This window comes from Dipodomys merriami, unplaced genomic scaffold (assembly GCF_024711535.1).
Source record: "Dipodomys merriami isolate MVZ:Mamm:240054 unplaced genomic scaffold, mDipMer1.0.p SCAF_35, whole genome shotgun sequence".
NCBI classification, from domain to species: domain Eukaryota; kingdom Metazoa; phylum Chordata; class Mammalia; order Rodentia; family Heteromyidae; genus Dipodomys; species Dipodomys merriami.
This window is the reverse complement of record NW_027205048.1, coordinates 6,603,507-6,623,941: the sequence shown is the minus strand read 5'-3', so window position 1 is coordinate 6,623,941 and position 20,435 is coordinate 6,603,507. Positions and strand designations below refer to the sequence as shown.

General features: G+C 38.4%; 1 protein-coding gene across 2 annotated transcripts in view; it reads left to right on the top strand.

The window, feature by feature from the left end:
• Positions 1–9,738, top strand: part of Ccdc186 (coiled-coil domain containing 186) — a 37,178-nt gene extending 27,440 nt beyond the window's left edge. For both annotated transcript variants that reach the window (XM_069988059.1, XM_069988058.1), the window contains exons 12-16: positions 584–773; positions 2,030–2,110; positions 4,053–4,263; positions 5,243–5,462; positions 6,028–9,738. In XM_069988059.1, the coding sequence (XP_069844160.1) occupies positions 584–773; positions 2,030–2,110; positions 4,053–4,263; positions 5,243–5,462; positions 6,028–6,111 (786 nt within the window). In that variant the 3' untranslated portion in view covers positions 6,112–9,738. The remainder of the gene's footprint in view (positions 1–583; positions 774–2,029; positions 2,111–4,052; positions 4,264–5,242; positions 5,463–6,027) is intronic.
• The last annotated feature ends 10,697 nt before the right edge of the window (positions 9,739–20,435 follow it).

Below are 20,435 nucleotides of genomic sequence, written 5' to 3'. Positions count from 1 at the left end.
TCACATGATAGTTTTGCATGTCTGGAATGGCATAACCGTTTAATATATTTCCCTGCTTTACTATATGAGGATTTGGAGGAGCTCAGTAAGCAAAACCTTACTGGTAAGGGATACTAATAGAAGAATCTCTACTATCAAGGAATTTAAATTTTTTTTTAATTTATTTATTTTTTATTGTGAAATACTGTACAGAGGAGTTACAATTACATGGGCAAGATAATGAGTACATTTCTTATCAAGCATTGTAGCCTCCTCCTTTGTTTCCCCTTTCCAACCCTTCCCATCCTCCCCCTGCCCCCCCAATCCTTACCCCCCCACCCCCCGCACGAAAGTTGTAAAGTTCGTTTTCGACATAACGACTTGTACATCTTATTGTTGCAGTGGGTCCACCTGTCTCCCTATTTAAACGATTTGTTTTTCCCCTTCCCCTCCACAAATTATACCTACATCAAATACAGTGAAAGCAGGGGTTATACTGTGGGGGAGGGACATACAAAGGAATTTAAATTTTTAAGATTTTGTAACTGTGAGCAGTAGTTAAACATACTGAAGTTGGTATGTTTTACTTTCATTTACCGTTCAGGAAAGTAGATTGCTCAAAGAAGAAGAACTGCGCAAAGAGGAAGTACAGATTCTACAAGCTGAACTCACTTGTAAAGAAACAGAAGTTAAAGGGCTGAGAACCCAGGTGGAAGAATTGAAAGATGAGCTAGTAACTCAGAGACGCAAACACGCCTCCAGCATCAAGGATCTCACCAAACAGCTTCAGCAAGGTACGAAATCCTTTCACACTTAGACTGTTTTTCTTTTTAATCATTAACAATTTTATAGAGAAAACATTTTATTTCAGGTTCTACCACATTGATTGGAGCTGTTCTTTTTGAGAGAGGGTCTTGCCATATAGTCCAAGCTGGCCTCAAACTCACAGTCCTCCTGCCTCAAGCCTCCCAAGTTCTGGGCTTATAGATAGATACCACCATGCCCAGCCCATTTGTTTTCTTTTTTTTTTTTTGGGTCCGGTGGTGGGGCCTGAACTCTGGGCCTGGGCGCTGTCCCTCAGCTCTTCAGCTCAAGGCTAGCGCTCTACCTCTTGAGCCACAGCGCCATTTCCGGCTTTTTTCTTTTTGCTTATGTGGTGCTGAGGAATCGAACCCAAGGCCTCATGCATGCAAGGCAAGCGCTCTACCACTGAGCCACCTTCCCAGCCCTCCATTTGTTTTCTTAAAGCTGTTTGTTCTTCTTAGTTTGTTAATATGCATATACCAGATTGTTATTATGTTAATATGCATATACCAGATTGTTATTTCTTGCAGTTCCATGAATTATCCTCTGTCTTAGCAATGCTTTTTCACAGAATTGCAGGTGTGGGAATTGGAAGAGGTTCTGATTATTGTTATCTAATCTGTTTTAGTCACTAATATCAATAAAAGTTATCTCAGTGTTTTTTTCCCCATTTGATATGCTTAAAATAGACCTAGAAAGTCTATAGACCAAGAAAGGTTATAAATTATTCAACTAGAATTGGAGTCCGGGTTTCTTTTGCTTAGAAATTCATTCTTACTCTTGGGTATCTGTCTATGTGATTGTGATGCAATGATAAATAATACAGGCATTCCAAGTGTATTATTGCCCACTATTGTGTTTTAAAATAAGGTGCACTACAGTGGTAAGATTTACTACTTAATTTGAATATATATAGGTATTTTCTGAAAGAATTCAGGTTGTCTTTATACCTGTAATTGAAAGGATATTGGAGGAAAATTTCTGGTACTGGAAGGATCTTGTAAACTATTCAGGACTCAAAAGGTTGTTAAATTCAGTGTAATTAGTAATGCTAGTATCAGTTATCGTAATGTTGTTTATGTGTGTTTTGATGTGTCTGTAACCTTTACAGCCTCTGTCTTTGTGTAGTCAAGAATTTTTCTCCTTGTCTGTTCCATTTTTGCCTAAGTGACTTTAGTAACTGAAATTAGATGGTGGGCCAAATAGACATGATAGTTGTCATCAGTAATCCATTTCTTTGCTGTAGCACGAAGAAAATTAGATCAAGTTGAGAATGGAAGCTATGATAAAGAAGTTAGCAGCATGGGAAGTCGTTCTAGTTCATCAGGTAAAAACTGTTATGTTTTGATGTTTTGGTTTTATAAAGTGTTGGTATGCTTTTTTTTTTTTACTTTGGAGTTTAAAAAATAGAAGTTGTATATAATTCTATTATAAAAATGTTTTCTTATTAAATGTTTAAATTCTAACCCTTATCCAAGGTTTCATGTATGTCTTCTTACTTCCTTTGTTTTCCTTACCTGCCTCTCTTTGTTTTGTGAAACAACTTCTTCTTTCTATTTCTATAATTTAGATTTGTATAAACTTATAGAGAGATATGGTGCATGTGTTTCTTTCCTTTTATGTTTTATCACCTAAGAAGTAATGAAATGTCTACCACTATATAGCATCAGATATATGTGTGTGTACACACACACACACACACACACACACACACACACACACACACACACACACACACACACACACACACACACACACACACACACACACACACACACACACACACACACACACACACACACACACACACACACACACACACACACACACACACACACACACACACACACCGCCTTCCTTTGGCACCTGCAGGCAAGTGGTTCCAGGGTCCCTGCTCCTTGGATACTCAAATCCACAGATCTTGGGTCTCTTCTAAAATGGCATAGCATTTGCAGATCTTCCCATATACCTTAGCATCTCGAGATTATATAGTATAAATGCTCTCTTAAATAGTTGTTTACTGTATTAATTAGGGAATAGTAAAAGTTGATACATTCCTTAAAGGTACAATTTTTTCTGAATATTTTCATTTTGAGGGGGTTTGAATGAGGGGGGCTGTGGAGCTGATAGAGGAGCCAGCTGTGTGTGCATATGTGTGTATGTGCATGTGTGTGTGCATGCATGTGTTGCATAGCCACTAGTGTGTGTGTGTGTGTGTGTGTGACTCACTGTCTTGTCTCCTAGGAGTTGCATATTAGGGGAAAAAATATCACTGTTAGAGCAGTGGAAAGAATGGGTAATAGAATAACATGGTTTTGAAATTCTTCTCTGTCTTTGGACCCCAGCTATGCCATTTATTAGTTTGGATAAGATAGATTACTTGTCCTAAGTCTATAATCTGGTGTTGAAAAAGATCTATGTGTTTGTAAAACGAAATAGAAATTCATCTCATTAATGTTGGTAAATAAGAGCTAGAATGAGAGCAGTGATTAACCAAAAGTTCATAGAAATGGAGAAAGAGAGCGCCTCAAAGAGTTACTGAGAGTTCAATTAATTGAATGTGGCCGGAAGGAGCAGTTGAAGGCACACCGTAAAGAGGCAATTAAAGAAAAAGGACTAGAACACGTTACTGTTGATGACTTGGTGGCTGAAATCACTCCAAAAGGCAGAGCGCTGGTACCTGACAGTGTAAAGAAGGAACTCTTCAAGGTTTAATTAGATTGTGTTGTCCTGTGGTTTTATTTCTAAAAACTTGCCATGAATTAGAACTCAGTCTCCTAAAACAAAGTCTTTTTTTTGTATGATGGTATACAGTTTTCAGTAATGATGTATATGCATTGTATTGATTTCCCTAAATGTGTTATTTTAATAAATATCTCATGAATAAGTTTGCAAAAAAAAAGAGAACATTGTATCTTCTACATATGTAATTCTAAGTGCTTCACATATATTTTCTCATTTAAATGAGGATGATAAAATCCTATGAAGTAGGTTATGTTACTATTTCCATTTTAATCTGAAGAAAAGAGGGCAGTAAATAGTTTTGCAGAAGCATGTTTGCTGGTAAGTGGAAAAATGGGATTTGAACCCATTGGCTGGCTCCAGGCTTTTTCACTGTATTCTGTACTCTCTGTCTTGTATCCTCCTCTTCCTCCCTTTTCTCCCTTTTTTAACAGTTTCTTTATTGTCACTCCCCCTTCTAGTCAGAATGAATATTTGAAACTTACTAGAGATGACCCTGAGTACTAAGCGATTGTTTTTGTCTTCAGGGTCCCTAAATGCTCGCAGCAGCGCCGAAGATCGATCTCCAGAAAATTCTGGGTCATCAGTAACTGTGGATAACTTTCCTGAAGTGGACAAGGCTATGTTGATTGAGAGGATAGTTAGGCTGCAGAAAGCACATGCTCGGAAAAATGAAAAGATAGAATTTATGGAAGACCACATCAAGCAGTTGGTAGAAGAAATTAGGAAAAAAACAAAGTATGTGTTATTATGGTAGTATAGTATATTTATAATACTCATATGGTTTCAAAAATTAATCAAGAACTAACCTTTCAAATGTGTGTGTGTGTGTGTGTGTGTGTGTGTGTGTGTGTGTGTGTTTGGTTTGTGAATTGTTGTGTTTTTTTTTTTTCTTTTGAGATAGGGTCTTGTCTAAATATTGCCCAGGCTGGTCTTGAACTCCTGAGATTAAATAGTCCTCCCACCTTCGCTTCCAAGTAGCTGCAACTAAAGGCACAAGCCTTCACACCTGGCTTAATCGTTCTTGCAATAATTCAGTTCACATCCTTTTTTCATCACCTATTATTATGTAGGTTTAGGGAGGTCTTCCTTTCAGTGATACAGAGTTTTGTAGATGTTAATTTTTTAACATATTAAATAACTTCAGTTTGCTTAGCTTTTTATTTTCAACAATGACTTGCAGTTTTTCCCTATTCGGCAAGATTACCACACTTTTAGGGCTTGGGCTGGAGATCCAAACCTAACTCTGACTACAGAGCTTTCTGTGCCAAACTCTTCACACCATACTCATTTAAATAAGATGCATTGATTGTTTTCATATTGCAAGTCTTTCCCTAAGCCTTTTAAGTGTTTACTTTAAAATAATTCTAGTCTTACAGGAGTTTGCTTATGACTTTTGAAAGAAAGCAAAATACAGAGTTCTAAGTTAAATAATAGGATAGCAAAAAATAGTAACAGAAATGAGAGTATTAATTTCCATAAAGTATTTGGACATAAATAAATAGAAAAGCAGTATTTTTATGGATGATCTAAATACCACGTTAGAACAACAATGATATAACTAAAGAACCATCCAATAAGGAAAATTATTTCCTAACAATAGGTTATTAGCCTGGTAGCTGTTTATGCTTATCAGTTTTAGTGCATCATTAATTTTTGCAAATCCCTTTGTTTTTATTCTGCAAGTACACAATTGATAGTATGATTTGTTTTGCAGAATAATTCAGAGTTACATTTTACGGGAAGAATCAGGCACACTTTCTTCCGAAGCATCTGACTTTAACAAAGTGCACTTGAGTAGACGTGGAGGCATCATGGCATCTTTATACACATCCCATCCTGCTGACAGTGGCTTAACACTGGAACTCTCTTTGGAAATCAACCGAAAGTTACAGGCTGTTTTGGAGGATACATTACTAAAAAATATTACTTTGAAGGTATTTGTGTTTCTCATTCCCCTGCCTTTAGCAAACCTGGCAAAATGTGCTTCTCACATAGTGCTTAGACAAGCTCTTTTCTAGCAGTTTACCTAGTGATAAGATTTTAGTACCCTTTTTTTTCTTTCGAAAAGTCTAAACTAAATCAGCCTCGTTAAACACTAAGATGAATTGTTTACTTCATAGTGGATGGCCTTTGACATACAATAATAGTTAATTATTGAAACAAAATTTTAATACAGTGGCATCTTAAATGTATTTTTGTCTATATTTCCTGTTTTGCAGCTCTTGTGTAGGTATTCATGCTGCATATGGGTTTTGATAGTTAGAAATGAATTTAACAGTAATTGAAAAATCTAGCACAATCATATGTGCTAAAAATTGCTGTAGCTACAGTGCAAAAACTAAATATAACTTCACTAATACATCTATATGTCTAATGTCATCATTTAGGATTAATCTTCACTCCTTCAGTTTCAAAATATTAGGCAAAAACAATTCAAACTTAATCTTTTTACTATACTTAGTACTTCTGTTTTCTCTTCCCCTCCCGCAACTGCTAAAGGAAAATCTACAAACACTTGGAACAGAAATTGAACGTCTTATTAAACACCAGCATGAATTAGAGCAGAAGATGAAGAAAACCTAATTCAAAGCTCTTGCTCAGCACTCAGACAAGAGCCTACACAGCAGCAGGTGCCACTCACCAGTGTTGCTGGAAACTTTCCCTGCTTTGTGTGTCATCCAGTCACAAATTTGTTTTGCTTCATCTGTATAAAAGAGTACCCTTTAACACATGGGTGCCTTGCTGTGTATGCTGTAAATATGTAAGCTTTGATGAAATCTGTTTTTATATGGTGCAGTTCACCCACCCGTCACCGAATCTGAACACTTTGATTTGCCCAGAATCATGAAATGCTGAACATTACTATAAGGGCTTTAAAACAAAGAAACAAAAAACCCTTTATATATAGTTCTTCCTATTAAAGTACATTATGTCACAAATAACTGAACTTTTCAAAATTATGCATGAAGAGATGTATAGGATTAATCATTGACCAATTCATTATCTCCAACACCAAGAAAACTAAAGAAATATTTTTTTTTTCTGTTTTGCCTGGGTGTGGTGGTATGCACCTGTATTCCCAGCTACTTGGGAGGCTGAGGCAGGAGGATCCCTGGAGTTCAAGACAGGATTGTGCAACATACTGAGACCCCATCTGAAGGAGAAAAAAAAAAAATCATGTTGAGACCCTGCTGTAGGGATGCATTTGAGTGCTTCAGTCTTTCTGTTTTTGCTTTAATGAAAAGTAAAAGTAGGAAAGCAGCTATTAGTAACTCCCAGTGATCAGCCATTTTACAATGTCTCCGTCAGGTCTCTTTGTCTGCCTTAAGCACGGTTTTTGTTTTTTTGTTTTTTTTTCCAATTTGGATTGTTTGAGTTTAGTAGTTGAACTTTTTTAGTTACATTCTGCAGTGTGGAATGGATCCAGTCATTGGAACAGAAAGAAATATTTCTTTAGAACTGGGTACTACAGTTTTACTGACACTGTATTTATACAAAGAATCGTACGCGTCCTGGATGGCCCTTGCCTCTAAGCCCATTTCTCCTCTGTGACACCTCCGTTACGCCAGTCAGAGTGAGCTGCCACACTCTTCTTCCAAATGGGCTACATCAGCTTATTTATATGAAGCAAAATAACATCTCTGTGACAAAGGAATTTTTAGCCAAACTTCGTATCTCGTTGGATTTTTTTTTTATACAATATTTATTTAAAGTATAGTGCCGATATTTCTGTTAGTGATTTTCTTTGGTACCTCTTATCATTTCTTATTCTGATTTCATACTGCATTATTTTCAAATCATTTATGTAAAGCTTTGGCTCTCCAGCACATTTTTGTTTTGGATTTTGTTATCCTTTTCCCCTTAAATGACTTGGGATGATGGGTTAAGAGCCTTGAAATAATTGTGTGGACTCATAGTGGCAATGTCCTTTTAATATGTTTTTAGTTTTTAAATCAATTTAGCAGTTTAAAAATATAATTTACTAAATATTAGAGGATTAAATGTAATCTTATTTTTCTCAATATTGCTGTATGTTACCTAGACTCATGTTTTTTAACTTCATAGTGAAAGTCTGTATTCATAGGTGTTTTTAAATAAGTGTAAAAAAGTACTAGTTTTAATATATCTTGCTTCTTTAACAATAATTTATCAAATTTAAAAATCAAGAGGGAAAGTGCAATAAAATATTTATTTTCCCATTGTTCCTAGATGTACTGTTAACACTCCAAAGGTCTACTTAGCATAGACACCTAACTAGATTTTTCTAGTGATACAGATTCAAAAACTACATTGGATTTTGTTTTTCTCCAAGGCAGAAAACTTACCATGGAAATGAAATAATTGTCTATATAGTTGAAAATATATATATGTTCCTTATTACTGACAAAATGGAGCATTCCAGTATCTTTAAGCCACCATCTCCTTGGAGTCATTTAATGGTAAAACAATGTTAGAAGAAAATTATTGAATACCAAAATTTGATCATACATTTCCTCCCTCCACGCCCCCCCCCCCCAATAAATCTTACACTGTGAAAAGGTTCTGAAGGAAGGGCTTTAATGTTGCACTTCAGTATCCACTGGATCCATTTGGATTTAGGACAGAGCAGAACAATGTAAAAAGAATGTGCATGTATCAAAAATCAGCTCCAGATGTGAAGTTTTGAGTAACCTCTACCTGTTAACCATATTACATATACAGTGAGAGGAATGGATGTCTGGAAGTAGATAGACTTGTGGGAAAAGTTGTTTTTTTATGTTCTTTGTTGTGCACACTGAAGGTGGATTTTGTTAATATTTTGGAATCTTTAAGCAAGAAATTTCATTTGTATATATATCCTTCCTAGATTTGAATTTCAAAAAGTCTGGTAAAGCAGTTTCAGGGATTGAAAATGGTGGACTTGAAGGAGTTTAAACTTTTGATGGTAGTTTTTGGGGGGTGGTTTTGTTTTCTGTCTTCATAACCATTTATTCATGTAGGCTATTCATTTAATAAACACATTTATTCACTTAAGCAAAATGAAAAACTTACATTTCCAGGCACCAAAGAGGTAGTGTGGTTATGTTGACGAACAGACCAGACAGGGTTCTTTTTGTCCCCGGATTTGTAGTATAATGAAAATAGCTGGAGGCAAGAAGAGCAGATCTTTGGGCCACTGGCTTCTGCCAGCCCTTCTTCTGGGCTTTGGAGGGTGTTTATCTATTTAGACTAGTAGGTGGCCCAGAAACTTCAGCCTGGCATGAAGCTGGAAACTTGAGTCCATGCTGAGGTAGACAAGTGCTTCCACACATCTCCCAACTCCTGTCATTGCTTAATGTTTATTCTGAAAGAAAGGAAACAATTCTGAAGACCATAAAGTGATACTAGGTTTTTACAATGTAGTACATTATTGATGCCTATTTGATACTCATATAGATGAATCATGCCATTATGTTTCCAAATGTTTTGCAGTATATTTTCTGGAGATTTTTTACATGCATTTATTTAGACCAAAATTTACCAGTAGAAGAAAAATTCAAGTCATTAATATTGTAAACACTCTGTTGAACGTGGTTGTATAAGTTATGTTGTCATTCATGCTTTATAAAAATAGCCTCTTTTTCAGTAACCATTGACACTAAGATTGTTAATTTTTCATACCAGTTGGTGGCGCCAGAAGCCAGAAAATTTTCCAGGCTAAACATGATATATAATGGAAAAAATGTCCAAACACAAATTAGGGGGAAATAAATGAAAAATGAAATTGCATACTAGAACATATTTTCCCTGGAGTGGAATTATTTTTAAAATGCATATGTTTCTCCATTTTGACTGTGATCATGAAAACGTTTATCTTCCAGAGTACATATTTGTGTGCATTGTATAGATAATTTTTGATTATCCTGTTCATTTTGTAAATATGTTTCTGTATAAAATGATTCTTTTCAAGAAGATTCTGTATATATAATATCTTATTAAATAGGTAATGCCTGTCTACCAACTTGTATTTTTATGGCATCTTATTGTTTACAAGAACTACTTGCTGAACAGATAGTCTCCAGACTACGCACAAAGGCTGCTTGAAATTGCTTGCATTTCTTTTTTAAACAAGACTTTTTGTTTTCCATGTTAAGTGACATCATGATTAGTAAGTAATTAGTGATCATGACAGTAATAAGGAGATTTAAGTTGATACCAGGTTGCATTTTTAAGTTGTATTATGATAGCAAAACTTGGCATTTGTATGAGTAAAGGGATGTGGAATTTTCTTATTGAATGACAACCCAGAAATGTATTCAGATTTTCCATAAAACGATGGTACTTAACATTGTCTGGTTCTAATATCAAAGAACTAATTCACTCTGCTACAATACCATTTCATCAAGTTAACGAAAATGATGGTTATTTCACATCACAAGGTGTTATTTTCTATTGCTCTTAACACTAGTACACTTGAATTATGCCACATTCCTTGACAGGGTTCATTTTTGCAAAGAATCCTCAAATGAAATCAAGGCTCATGGAATACAGGCAAAATTATCAGAGTAGAGAATATTTTCCTCACATCCTTAATAGTCTGCCTTTCCAAGAGTCTGTGGATCTCTTTCTAAGAGAAAGAAATTCATAGGGACAGGGGTCAAGGGTGGAAAAAGATGCTAGCTATGGCTCACTATTTAAGGCCCTACAGCAGGAGAGAATACTTGAACTCAGTACAAGTTATACATCTAAATTTAATTACAAACGGGCTTCTTAGCACTTTTCCTGTTAAGTGTGAGTCCTGAATAGATAGATGAGCAGTGTGACCTGAAGTCAGGACATGGGAAGGCCACTCCATCGAACTCCTTCCACATCTGGCTTTTCTCAGTAAAGATTCCCTGAGTTACAGAATGGTACCCACTCCCATAGGGCGGCAGCCAGGGAGGGCCCTCTGTGGCTGAATAAGGCTCATGGGGCTGTAGGAATTTTCTAGAACACTGCCTATCAAGATTGTCGGCCCTATAGTTGCTCTGGTACTTGCATATTCACAGTTAACCAATGATTTATACTCTTGAAAGAAAAAAACTAAGGGTGACAAAGCATAGATGAAGCAGAATTCCCAGGTGCCTTTTAAAAACTGGAGTATCAAATCTCACAAAGATGTTCTCTGGTTGAAAGGGCTCATGCTAGGAACTTGTATAGTTACAATGTAAGTGTTGCTAGTGCTTTATAAAGAGCCTACTCTGCCCACAGTTACAGCACAAATCTCACTTCTGCCACAACTTGACAGGTTAAATATTCTCTTTCTAGCCTACCTCCTCATATACTGTGAACATACAGATGTAGGCTATTGGCCTTTAGACTCATTGATACATTTCTTACATAATGTTCTGTAGGCATTCCTTATGCCAGAACTTTTTTATAAACCAGACTAGAAGTGCACTAACAAAGTTGTATATATTAATGCATATACACTTAATTTTAAAGAAGGGATTGTAAAAAGATATACAATGGTTACCTAGCAATGGTTACTGGTGTGGGGAGACAGGGAAGGAGGGACGACTTATTTTTAACATACTATTGTGGAGGAGTTAAAAGCCTGCCCTAATATTTTTTTATTTTTACTTACCTATTTTTCGTTGTGGGACTTGAACTCGGCCTGGGCGCTGTCCCTTGGCTCTTCAGCTCAAGGCTAGTGCTCTACCACTTGAGTCACAGTGCTACTTCCAATTTTCTGAGTGGTTTATTGGAGATAGTCTCACAGACTTTCGTGCCTGTGCTGTCTTTGAACCATGATCCTCAGATCTCAGCTTCCTGAGTAGCTAGGATTACAGATGTGAGCTACTGGCTCCCAGCTTTCTAATATTTTTTAAAGAGTATTTTCATGTACTATGTAATTTAAAGTTGAGTTTCATGAAAGGTTTTATTTAAGCTACTCTATCTTAGGAAACCATTCTTGCATATTGAATTGTTTTCTTTAGATTAACCTTGGTTTTCAGATACTCAAATACAGAGCACAGAGTCATGGTCTCTGGAAATGAGAAGCAGAAATGATGCTAATGGAGGGTGGAGAGGGAGTGGAATTGGGTAAAGGTCAAGTTCAAATACAAGTGAGGTCTGAAGGGGCATGGCTCTCAGCTCTAGGACAGCTATCTACTGGATACACCACATAATGCCATTACAAAGCAGTCTGGGAAATTTTGGGTACATGTTCTCAGCATAAGTAGCTCTGTACATGGACATGGTTCCTCCTTAAAGTTACTATTATGTGTCTGATAAGTTTGCCCAATGCTATATTTACTTTGAAAGTAAACTAGTATTTAGGAGCTATTCTGGTCAAAAATTAAAATACACTGTATTGCTGATGTATTAAGAATGTTTGTTTTCATTCGGGTAATAGGAATACAACAAACATCAAGAGGGACAGAGAATCCCTCTTAACCACCTGCTTTTAGTGAGGCCAGGTTCAGACCACCCTATGAGAGAAAGCCAAAGCTTGAAATTACTTTCCCACTATCTTATTTCTAGACATTTATAGAGCTGAGATTTGAACTCAGATTGGAGGTACTCTTCATTATCTTCTGCTGTCCCTCCTAAGTCAAAAGTTCTAATACTGTTAGCAAGTAGATTAAAGTCCTGGATTCCCTTTTTTTTTTTTTTCCTTTAGTGCTGGGGCTTGAACTCTGGGTCTGGGCACTGTCCCTGAGCAGCTTTATGCTCAAGAGGAGCACTCTACCACTTGAGCCACAGCACCACTTCCAGCTTTTTTTTTTTTTTTTTTTTTTTTTTTGCGTAGTTTATTGGAGATAAGAGTCTCATGGACTTTTCTGCCCAGGTTGGCTTTGAACCATAATTCTCAGATCTCAGCCTCCTGAGTAGCTAGGGTTACAGGCGTGAGCCTTCTGGCACCTGGCTCTAGATTCCTTTTGTCCCTATGGTTTGGAGAAAAAGACTAATCAGTTTCAAGAAAGCATGGTCCTGAGTGTGTGATGAACCATTCTTAATTGGACACTTGATGTCTCTGTTCACAGCTGATTGTCTTTTGAATGAGCTCTTCCTCAGTGAAAGAAGGGAAATAAAATCCACCAATGTTACTGTTAAACTCCATGTGGATGTGTTGATGTGTTGATAAAGCACATGATAATTTTCCTGACAGTCTTGATCTAAAGACTTTGTACTTCATTCAAGTCCAAGTTCCCTGCTTCCAAGCCCTAAGGATGATAGACAAGTCCCTTCCCTGCCTTGTCCAAGGCTAGCCACCAAGTGCTCTGGACCTGAACTTGGAAGACTGCCTTGCCATTATTGTGACACTTTAAACAAGTTATTTTTCCCTCTTGGAGTTTCAGTGTTCTCATCTGAAAGATTAAGATGCTGAAACCTACCTTGCAGAATAGATGTGTGGCTTAATTAGAATAATGCACAGGAGGGCTGGGAAGGTGGTCAGTGGTAGAGTGTTTGCCTTGCATGCCTGAGGCCCTGGGTTCAATTCCTCAAGCACCACATAAGCAGAAAAAAAAAGCCGGAAGTGGCGCTGTGGCTCAAGTGGTAGAGCGCTAGCTAGCCTTGAGCTGAAGAGCTGAGGGACAGCGCCCAGGCCCAGAGTTCAGGCCCCACAACTGGACCAAAAATAATAATAATAATAGTAATAATGCACAGGAAACAAAACTTTGAAAATGGCAGATTAGAACTTCAATTTAAGACACTGCTCTTTAAAATAATTTAAAACATTGAAGAGTTCACATATATGTGCATTATAGAAATTGCTATTTCAAGACATAACTTCTGTAGCAAAGTAAAAATGCTGTGATGTGTTGTATATGTGTGACGACAGAGAGAGCTCGGAGAGCATATGCATTCATATCTGAAAAGAGCCTAGGCAATTTTGATTCCTTTGGAAAGGAAGCAACCTTTGAAAGGGAGCAACCCTCCCATAAGCACCTACACACACACACACACACACACACACACACACACACACACACACACACACACACACACACACACACACACACACACACACACACACACACACACACACACACACACGATCTACAATCCCATTCTTAGACTTTTATTTGACTTTCCAATAGCTACCTAGAGACACCTGCACCCTAATCCCACTCCTGCAGGTGGATTGGTGGGGCCAGCAGCTGGATCCCAAGAGTAAAAACAAGAATGAAAGCACCTCTTACAAAGCCCTGAGTGTCAGTAGAGGGGCAGCCAGATGGCTGGAGCCCTTTAATTAGTTATTGTTTGCTATTCTCACCCAGTCCTCGGGGCCTGGTTTTTTGTATTCCTACCATGAGTGGTTTTACCCATCTGTAGGAGTGGGGAAGAAAAGGGACAAAAAGCATACTATAGGCAACAAGATCTGTACTAATTCCAGCCAAACGGAGATGACGGCCTCCTACAGTCTCCCTTGGTAAAGAAGTTTAGGTGTCATTGCATCTCCAGTTGACCTTTTGTTGTATACAAGTAAAGGCAAGCCAAGCAAGAACACAGGCAGGTAGCTGACATCTCCATATATGTTATGCAGCATGTAGTTGGCGTTCTCTCTCTCCCTCTCTTTTTTTTTTTTTTTTTTTGTTGGCATGGAGCCTGAACTCTGGACCTGGGCACTGTCCCTCAGCTCCTCAGCTCAAGGCTGGCGCTCTACCACTTGACCCACAGCACCACTTCTGGCTTTTTCTGTTTACATGGTGCTGAAGAATTAAACCCAGGGCCTCATGCATGCAAGGTAAGCACTCTACCACTGAGCCACCTTCCCAGCCAGTAGTTGGCATTCTCTTAAATTTAATAAGCTTCATTGTCAGTATTTTACTTAGGCTTTGTGTTCCTTTCAAAGCAATTGAGAAGGCACAAACACTGATTGTACCTCAATTTATAATCTGAGGTAGTTTAGACTCATTGCTGCCACTAAGATTTGGCTGTTATGCTCAGCAAGGTATACATGCAGATATTTTCGATCCTTTTCGGATTTTTCTTTTTGCTGTGGATTCTTTTGTACAGTGTCATAATGTGGTTTTGAAAACATTTTAGTGGTTGCCCTAGTTTACAGACATGTTTAAAATATGAAATGATTTGTGTCAGTACCATGCTTAGATATACTTCTGTGAGTGTCTCAAATATACAGCATCCTGGATTTCTTCTGCCTGCTCTTGGATAATAAGAAACAAAACTCCAACAGGCCCTTAGACCTGAATAAGAGATAAAGGAATCTTTAAGAGGAAACATCTAGTTATCAACCACACTGTCAAGTTCCACAAATTAGTACAGTTTTGAAAATGAAATTCCGAGGTTGCTAACTTTGATTTTCGCTAGGTAAAGATTTCACACTTATCATTATAATTTCATGAAAGACAGGATGTTTTTATGCCAAGTAAAAAAGGTTGAAATAGTCAACTTTCAAATTGACAGCTGAGCTCTAGAAAATACTATTTATTTTTCTCACTTTATTGCGGCCTGATATTTGAAGTACTCTGTTCTGCTCAGATCCTCATTACAAAAGGAGGGAAGAGACCCATGAAAGAAGAGTTTTGAATGACAATTGAGCTCAAGGAAATACTGTTTATTTTTCTCACTCCATTGAGGAGTGAATGAAGAATTGAGAGATCACAGCTCACCCATTGGCTGGCTCTAATGGCCCTGGGCCTTTTGACCACAGAATCCTGGGATTCTTTTTTTTTTTTTTTTTTGTCGGTCGTGGGGCTTGAACTCTGGGCCTGGGCACGGTCCCTCAGCTCTTCAGCTCAAGGCGAGCACTCTACCACTTGAACTACAGCACCACTTCTGTCCTGGGATTCTTGAAACTGAATTAAGGAAGAGGAAAGTTGTAATGTTCTCCAAATGACTGCTCTGTGGGAAGAGAATTCCTTGTAGCATTTCTCACAAGATGAAGAGGAGGCTTCTAACATTTTCCATTAGGAAATGGGGTTAACCCTGAGTATAGGATGACTTTAAGTAGAGTCACAGAACATCTTTCTGCAACCTACCAACCTCTGCCTGGAAATCAAAGCTCCTACCTGTCCTATAGACAGAGCCAAAGAGTCCCACAGAAGGTAGGGATTACCTCTGCCAGATCCCAAGTGACCCCAGTGCTCTGAAGGCCTCTGTGCTGCTGGCATCTGGACCTGGCCAGAGTGCAGGTCGCATCCCTGATGTTGTCTATCCGCTCTCTGGCCCAGGCAGTGGATGGCCTACTACTGCTTTTGCTGTTTCCTTGGCCCATCAGTAGGCCAAGGACAGCCATACACATTCCAAGTGTGTGCTTCCTCTGGTACCTTACAGAATATCCTGTGATGATCAGATTCGGTCTCCTGTCTGCACCCAGACTGAAGTTCAAGATGAACATTGTATAATTTGAAAATAGCATAAAGTCAAGAAGTTGCTTTTTGAAAAATTGAAAGATCGTTTCTTCTATCGTTTCACAAATTCATAAACCTTGTTATTTATGTGCAGGACACTATGAGAATTAATGCATTACTTGAAACCAGGTGCTCAGATAGCAGAAAGATGGAAGGGAACCAAGTTGTGGCTGGAAGAGGAAGCTTCAGAGTGGTGGTGGAGGGTGGGGGGAAACAACACAGAGAAGGAAAATGAGAGGGAAATTCAGGCGGCGGATTTCTCCAACCTTTTCCCTCATGCAGTACCGTTTTTGCAGAAGTGGGGACGTGGATGTGTAGAGGAAATAGTGAATAGTTCTGTTAGGCTAGAACTTCATCTGGATCATGTTCATGGTACAAAAAGATGGCATCTCTTTTTCCATTGTCAAGCCTTATTATATTCAACAAGAAATAGGCACATTTGAATGGAAGGAATGTTCAGAAGTAAGCTAGTTAAGAGTCAGATTGAGTGGAACACACTACAAAGCATTCTGGGTAGAGAGGTTGTAAGAATGGAAACCCACACGGGAAGGACCTACCCATACTCGTGTGCTAACAGTCTGTTTAATCTGTGACTTCAGCTCAAGGACAATAACTTAAGAAAATCTGAAAGAACGTCGTCCCCAAAGAGAAAAACTTCTTTTCTTCTAAGCTGAGTTGAAAACCTGTCATCCAGGTTGAGCTGTTTTCAGTTGATAATAGATATGCTGAGAAATTACAACCTCTCTGATGCCTAATGTTTCCCACAATAAATTTAAGAAGCAATAGCTGAAGTTGGGGAGCAAGTGTGGGCAGAAAGAGTGAGGTGACCGACAAGATGACACCAAATGACTCAGGCCTTGACCCCACGGCCTGACCACCGTGGAATATCAGAACATCTTTCTGATACCCACCAATCTTTGTCTGGTGATGACCCTGGAAATCAAAGCTCCTGCCTACAGACAGATCCAAAGGGTCACACAGAGGGTAGGGACTACCTCTGAGACTCCTGAGATTGCCCATGGTCTCTGACAACTTGTCACCTAGCATTCCTCAAGGAGCAGGAGGAAAACTGAAGAAAGGCAGACAAGTCTCAGAGGGCCAATGAGTTAGATGGAGATCCATTGAGAGACATGACAGTGGTCAGCAATTTTCCTGTCTCGAAGAAATAACCCAGAACAAGAACACTTTCGACCATTCTGAGGACATCTTCTATTAGCCCAGCAAAGTACAGTACAATAAGGATCTTGGCCCACTCTCAGAGACTTGATTCCATTGTTACTGATTGTAGCCTTGGAGAGTAAAATTAAAAAAAAAACAAACCCTGTATGTGACAACACCAGCAGACAAATGCCTCCTACCCCCAATAATGGACTAGGATCGATTTCATACTTAATCTTTTGACGAAGACGGGAGACATCCCTCCTCTCAGCTGTGTGAACACACCGCTGTGATAAAATGGGTAGATACTAATTATAAATCAGACACTGCTTTAGATGACTAAATTGAGCTTATTGGATTCTTACAAACAAAAGTGATTTTAAAGATGAATGGTTATGAGCAAGGTTCAGCAATGTGCTTTTTTATCTAGTATACAGCGAAGTAACTAAGTCAGAATTTGAACTCAAGCCATCTGACTCTAGATTTCATGCTCTTAAGCTATGATATGAAATTCCTAGTTACCAAAGTCCTCAGCTCTAATGTAGCACCAGACACAGAGGAGCGGACAGTCATCACTTGCTGGATCAGTGAATGAGTCATAAATTATTCGGTGTGTTCTTAACTACTATTTATCAGAGTTGTTACAGACCCAAATTATACAGTGCCACAGAGAATGAATAGAGACATATGGACAGTATCACAATAGATCTCTGCACTGGTCACATTTTTCCAGGGTTGTTCAGATTTCTTTGTGCAGCCCAAGATATAATTTACCCTACAGGTCACTGAGAGAATATGCCACGTGTGGATTAGTGCAATATAACAAAATGGCAGGTACTTCTTGCCAGCTTTTTCCTCTTTGCTAATTTTAGTAGTAGGGCAGTAGGCTGCCCTTTGATATTTGGCCACATTTTAACTAAAAGGAAGTAGAACTTAGGTATTGCATATTTAAACAATGTTGCTTTCAGGACTGCTTCTCATTATGTTTTGAATATAACTTCTCAATATATTTTCTACTTTTAGAAAATTTGTTGTCTAGACTGAAATGTTCCTTTGGCAGAAAGATTGCTAACAATCCAACAATAGAATTGATTTTTATTAGCTGTTTTGGTTGACTGATTTGCCCAAAACCAATGTAAAAGCTCTGAGTTTCCATGTTCATTGCATGGGTTTACATTTCTCATTTTCTAGTTTCATTAAATATTGTAAAATTAAGATGTTGCCCATATGGACCCAAGAGTTCAAGGCTAAGTCCAGTTGATGACTTATTGACATTTCTTATTTCAATCTAATTGATATGAATCAAATACAGAGAAGGTCAAAGAAACATTCAAGATCTAAAGAATAAATTCTTATGGGTGGAACCAATTATTATGCCTTGTGAATAATAAAAATAATAATAAATAATAAAAAAGGAAAATGAGCTGAGTGCTGGTTTGGGAGGATGGCTTACGTAGTAGCGAATTGGCCTAGCAAGTATAAAGACCTGAGTTTAACTCCATCCCCCCAAAATAAACACCGATATTGAACATGGCTTTCTGAGACTTGAAGACAGTATAAAATAATTAGTACCAGGCAAAAGACTACAGTAATGTGAATGGCATTATATAACTCAAGGTATGGCTTTCTCCCGATTAAAGAATTCTGAAAGCCACACTAATAGGAAACAAAAGAAATACATAGTCATGGAGTGGAACTTATAGTCTATTGGTCTGAGACTGGCAAATATTTTTTAAAACTGTGTATGTGTTAATTTTTTGTGCTGTGGATCACGTTTGTATGATGGAACAAGTCACAAATTATCAGGAAAGTATCCACAGGAAAAAAAGTTTCCTGTTGTCACAGACAGGTTCTGAGTCAATTCTCATTGACATTCTTTCTGGTAGAGTTTTTAAATGTGTGTGAGTAAAAAAAAAATAAAGACAATCCATAAATTTTCGGAATGAATCCTCTGCCTCATAGGAATTCCTAAAACCCTGTGTGGGCGCCAAGTTTAAGCCTCAAGTGCCACTAGATGGCACAGGTGAGTTACTAAACCAGCCGGTCATCAGTCGAGTCCTGGAATGGTTCTCTTTCCCTTCACTATTCTACCTTTGATAGGAGGAGTCACAGGAGATCCTTCCTGTGACTTGAATCTGAAGTCATTGGTATCCAGGTGACAGACACACACTCAGCCCCTAGAAGAGACAGGGATCCAGGCTGTAGGCTCTAGCAAAGTCAAGGATATAGGAGTGTGACTGGGGGTCCCCAAACCCCTAACCTGGACAATAACAAGAGTTTCCTAACCTTTGAGAATTTTATTTCCTCTTATTAGGAGTGGACATGCAGAAGAAAGAACAATTTCCTCACTGGTGCTTTGTAGACCACGTGTTAAACAGGATGTGCCCAGTGGCTTTCACGAGTCAGATCTACTTTCCCATACACCTCATCTAAGAGCAAGCCAGTCTCCACTGCCATCAAGCCCAGACTGGTCTTATCCTGAGGAGAGCTTGTTGGCACTCCAAAATTTGGGATGCTAGCTTGGGTGGAAATTTGAGTGATGGTATTAAAGACTCTCAGTTTTCATTGCTTGAAAGATAAGGTGGTGAGCTCAAAGGTGCTCTTAGTTCTAAGCTCTAGCTCAGCTGTTTTCAACCTGAGAAGGGCTCTGGACAGAACTGATCAAGCAGCCTTATGATCAGAGAGAACGCATGTCCCAGACAAAGCTGCTTTAGCGTAGTCATGTTACCACCACATGAAGCAGAAATCCAGATGGTTTGGTTTTATGAGTTAGAAGTTATATTCAGGTTGGGCAATGGTAAATCACACTTCTAATCCTAGCTATGCAGGAAGCTGAGATCTGAGGATGGAGACTTTTCTGTCTGACTCTCTCTCCAATTAACCAGCAAAAATGTTGGACTGGAGGTGTGTCTCAAGTGGCAGAGTACCAGTTATGAGGAAAAAGCTGAGCAAGAGCGTGAGGCTACACAACGAACCATAGCTGTATTATATTCAGTATAATTTTCTAACTGTGCGGAAACCCTGTTCCCCACGTGGCAGGTGCTGATTGACAGCAGGGACACACTGGGCCATGGCTTCTGCGTGCCACTTGAAGGAAGAATGACCCTGAGGCCAAATCCTCTTCTTTTCCCCAGTGTCCTAAGCCACCATCAACTCAACCTCTCTCCCTTTCCCAAGCTTTTCAAAAATCTCCACTTTAATATCTAGTATAGGTATGAGTCAAGCAGAAAAGGTCAGATAATGTGATGTTAGGAAAATGAACCCTTAAATATGTATTTTAATGTTTTCGTTTCTTTCATGCATGTGTTTTTAACGCATTTATAAGATTATTTCTTTGTTGCTTTGTATGTCCCTCCCCCACAGTGTAACCCCCGCTTTCACTATATTTGATGTCAGTATAACATGTGGAGGAGATGGGGACAAACAAGT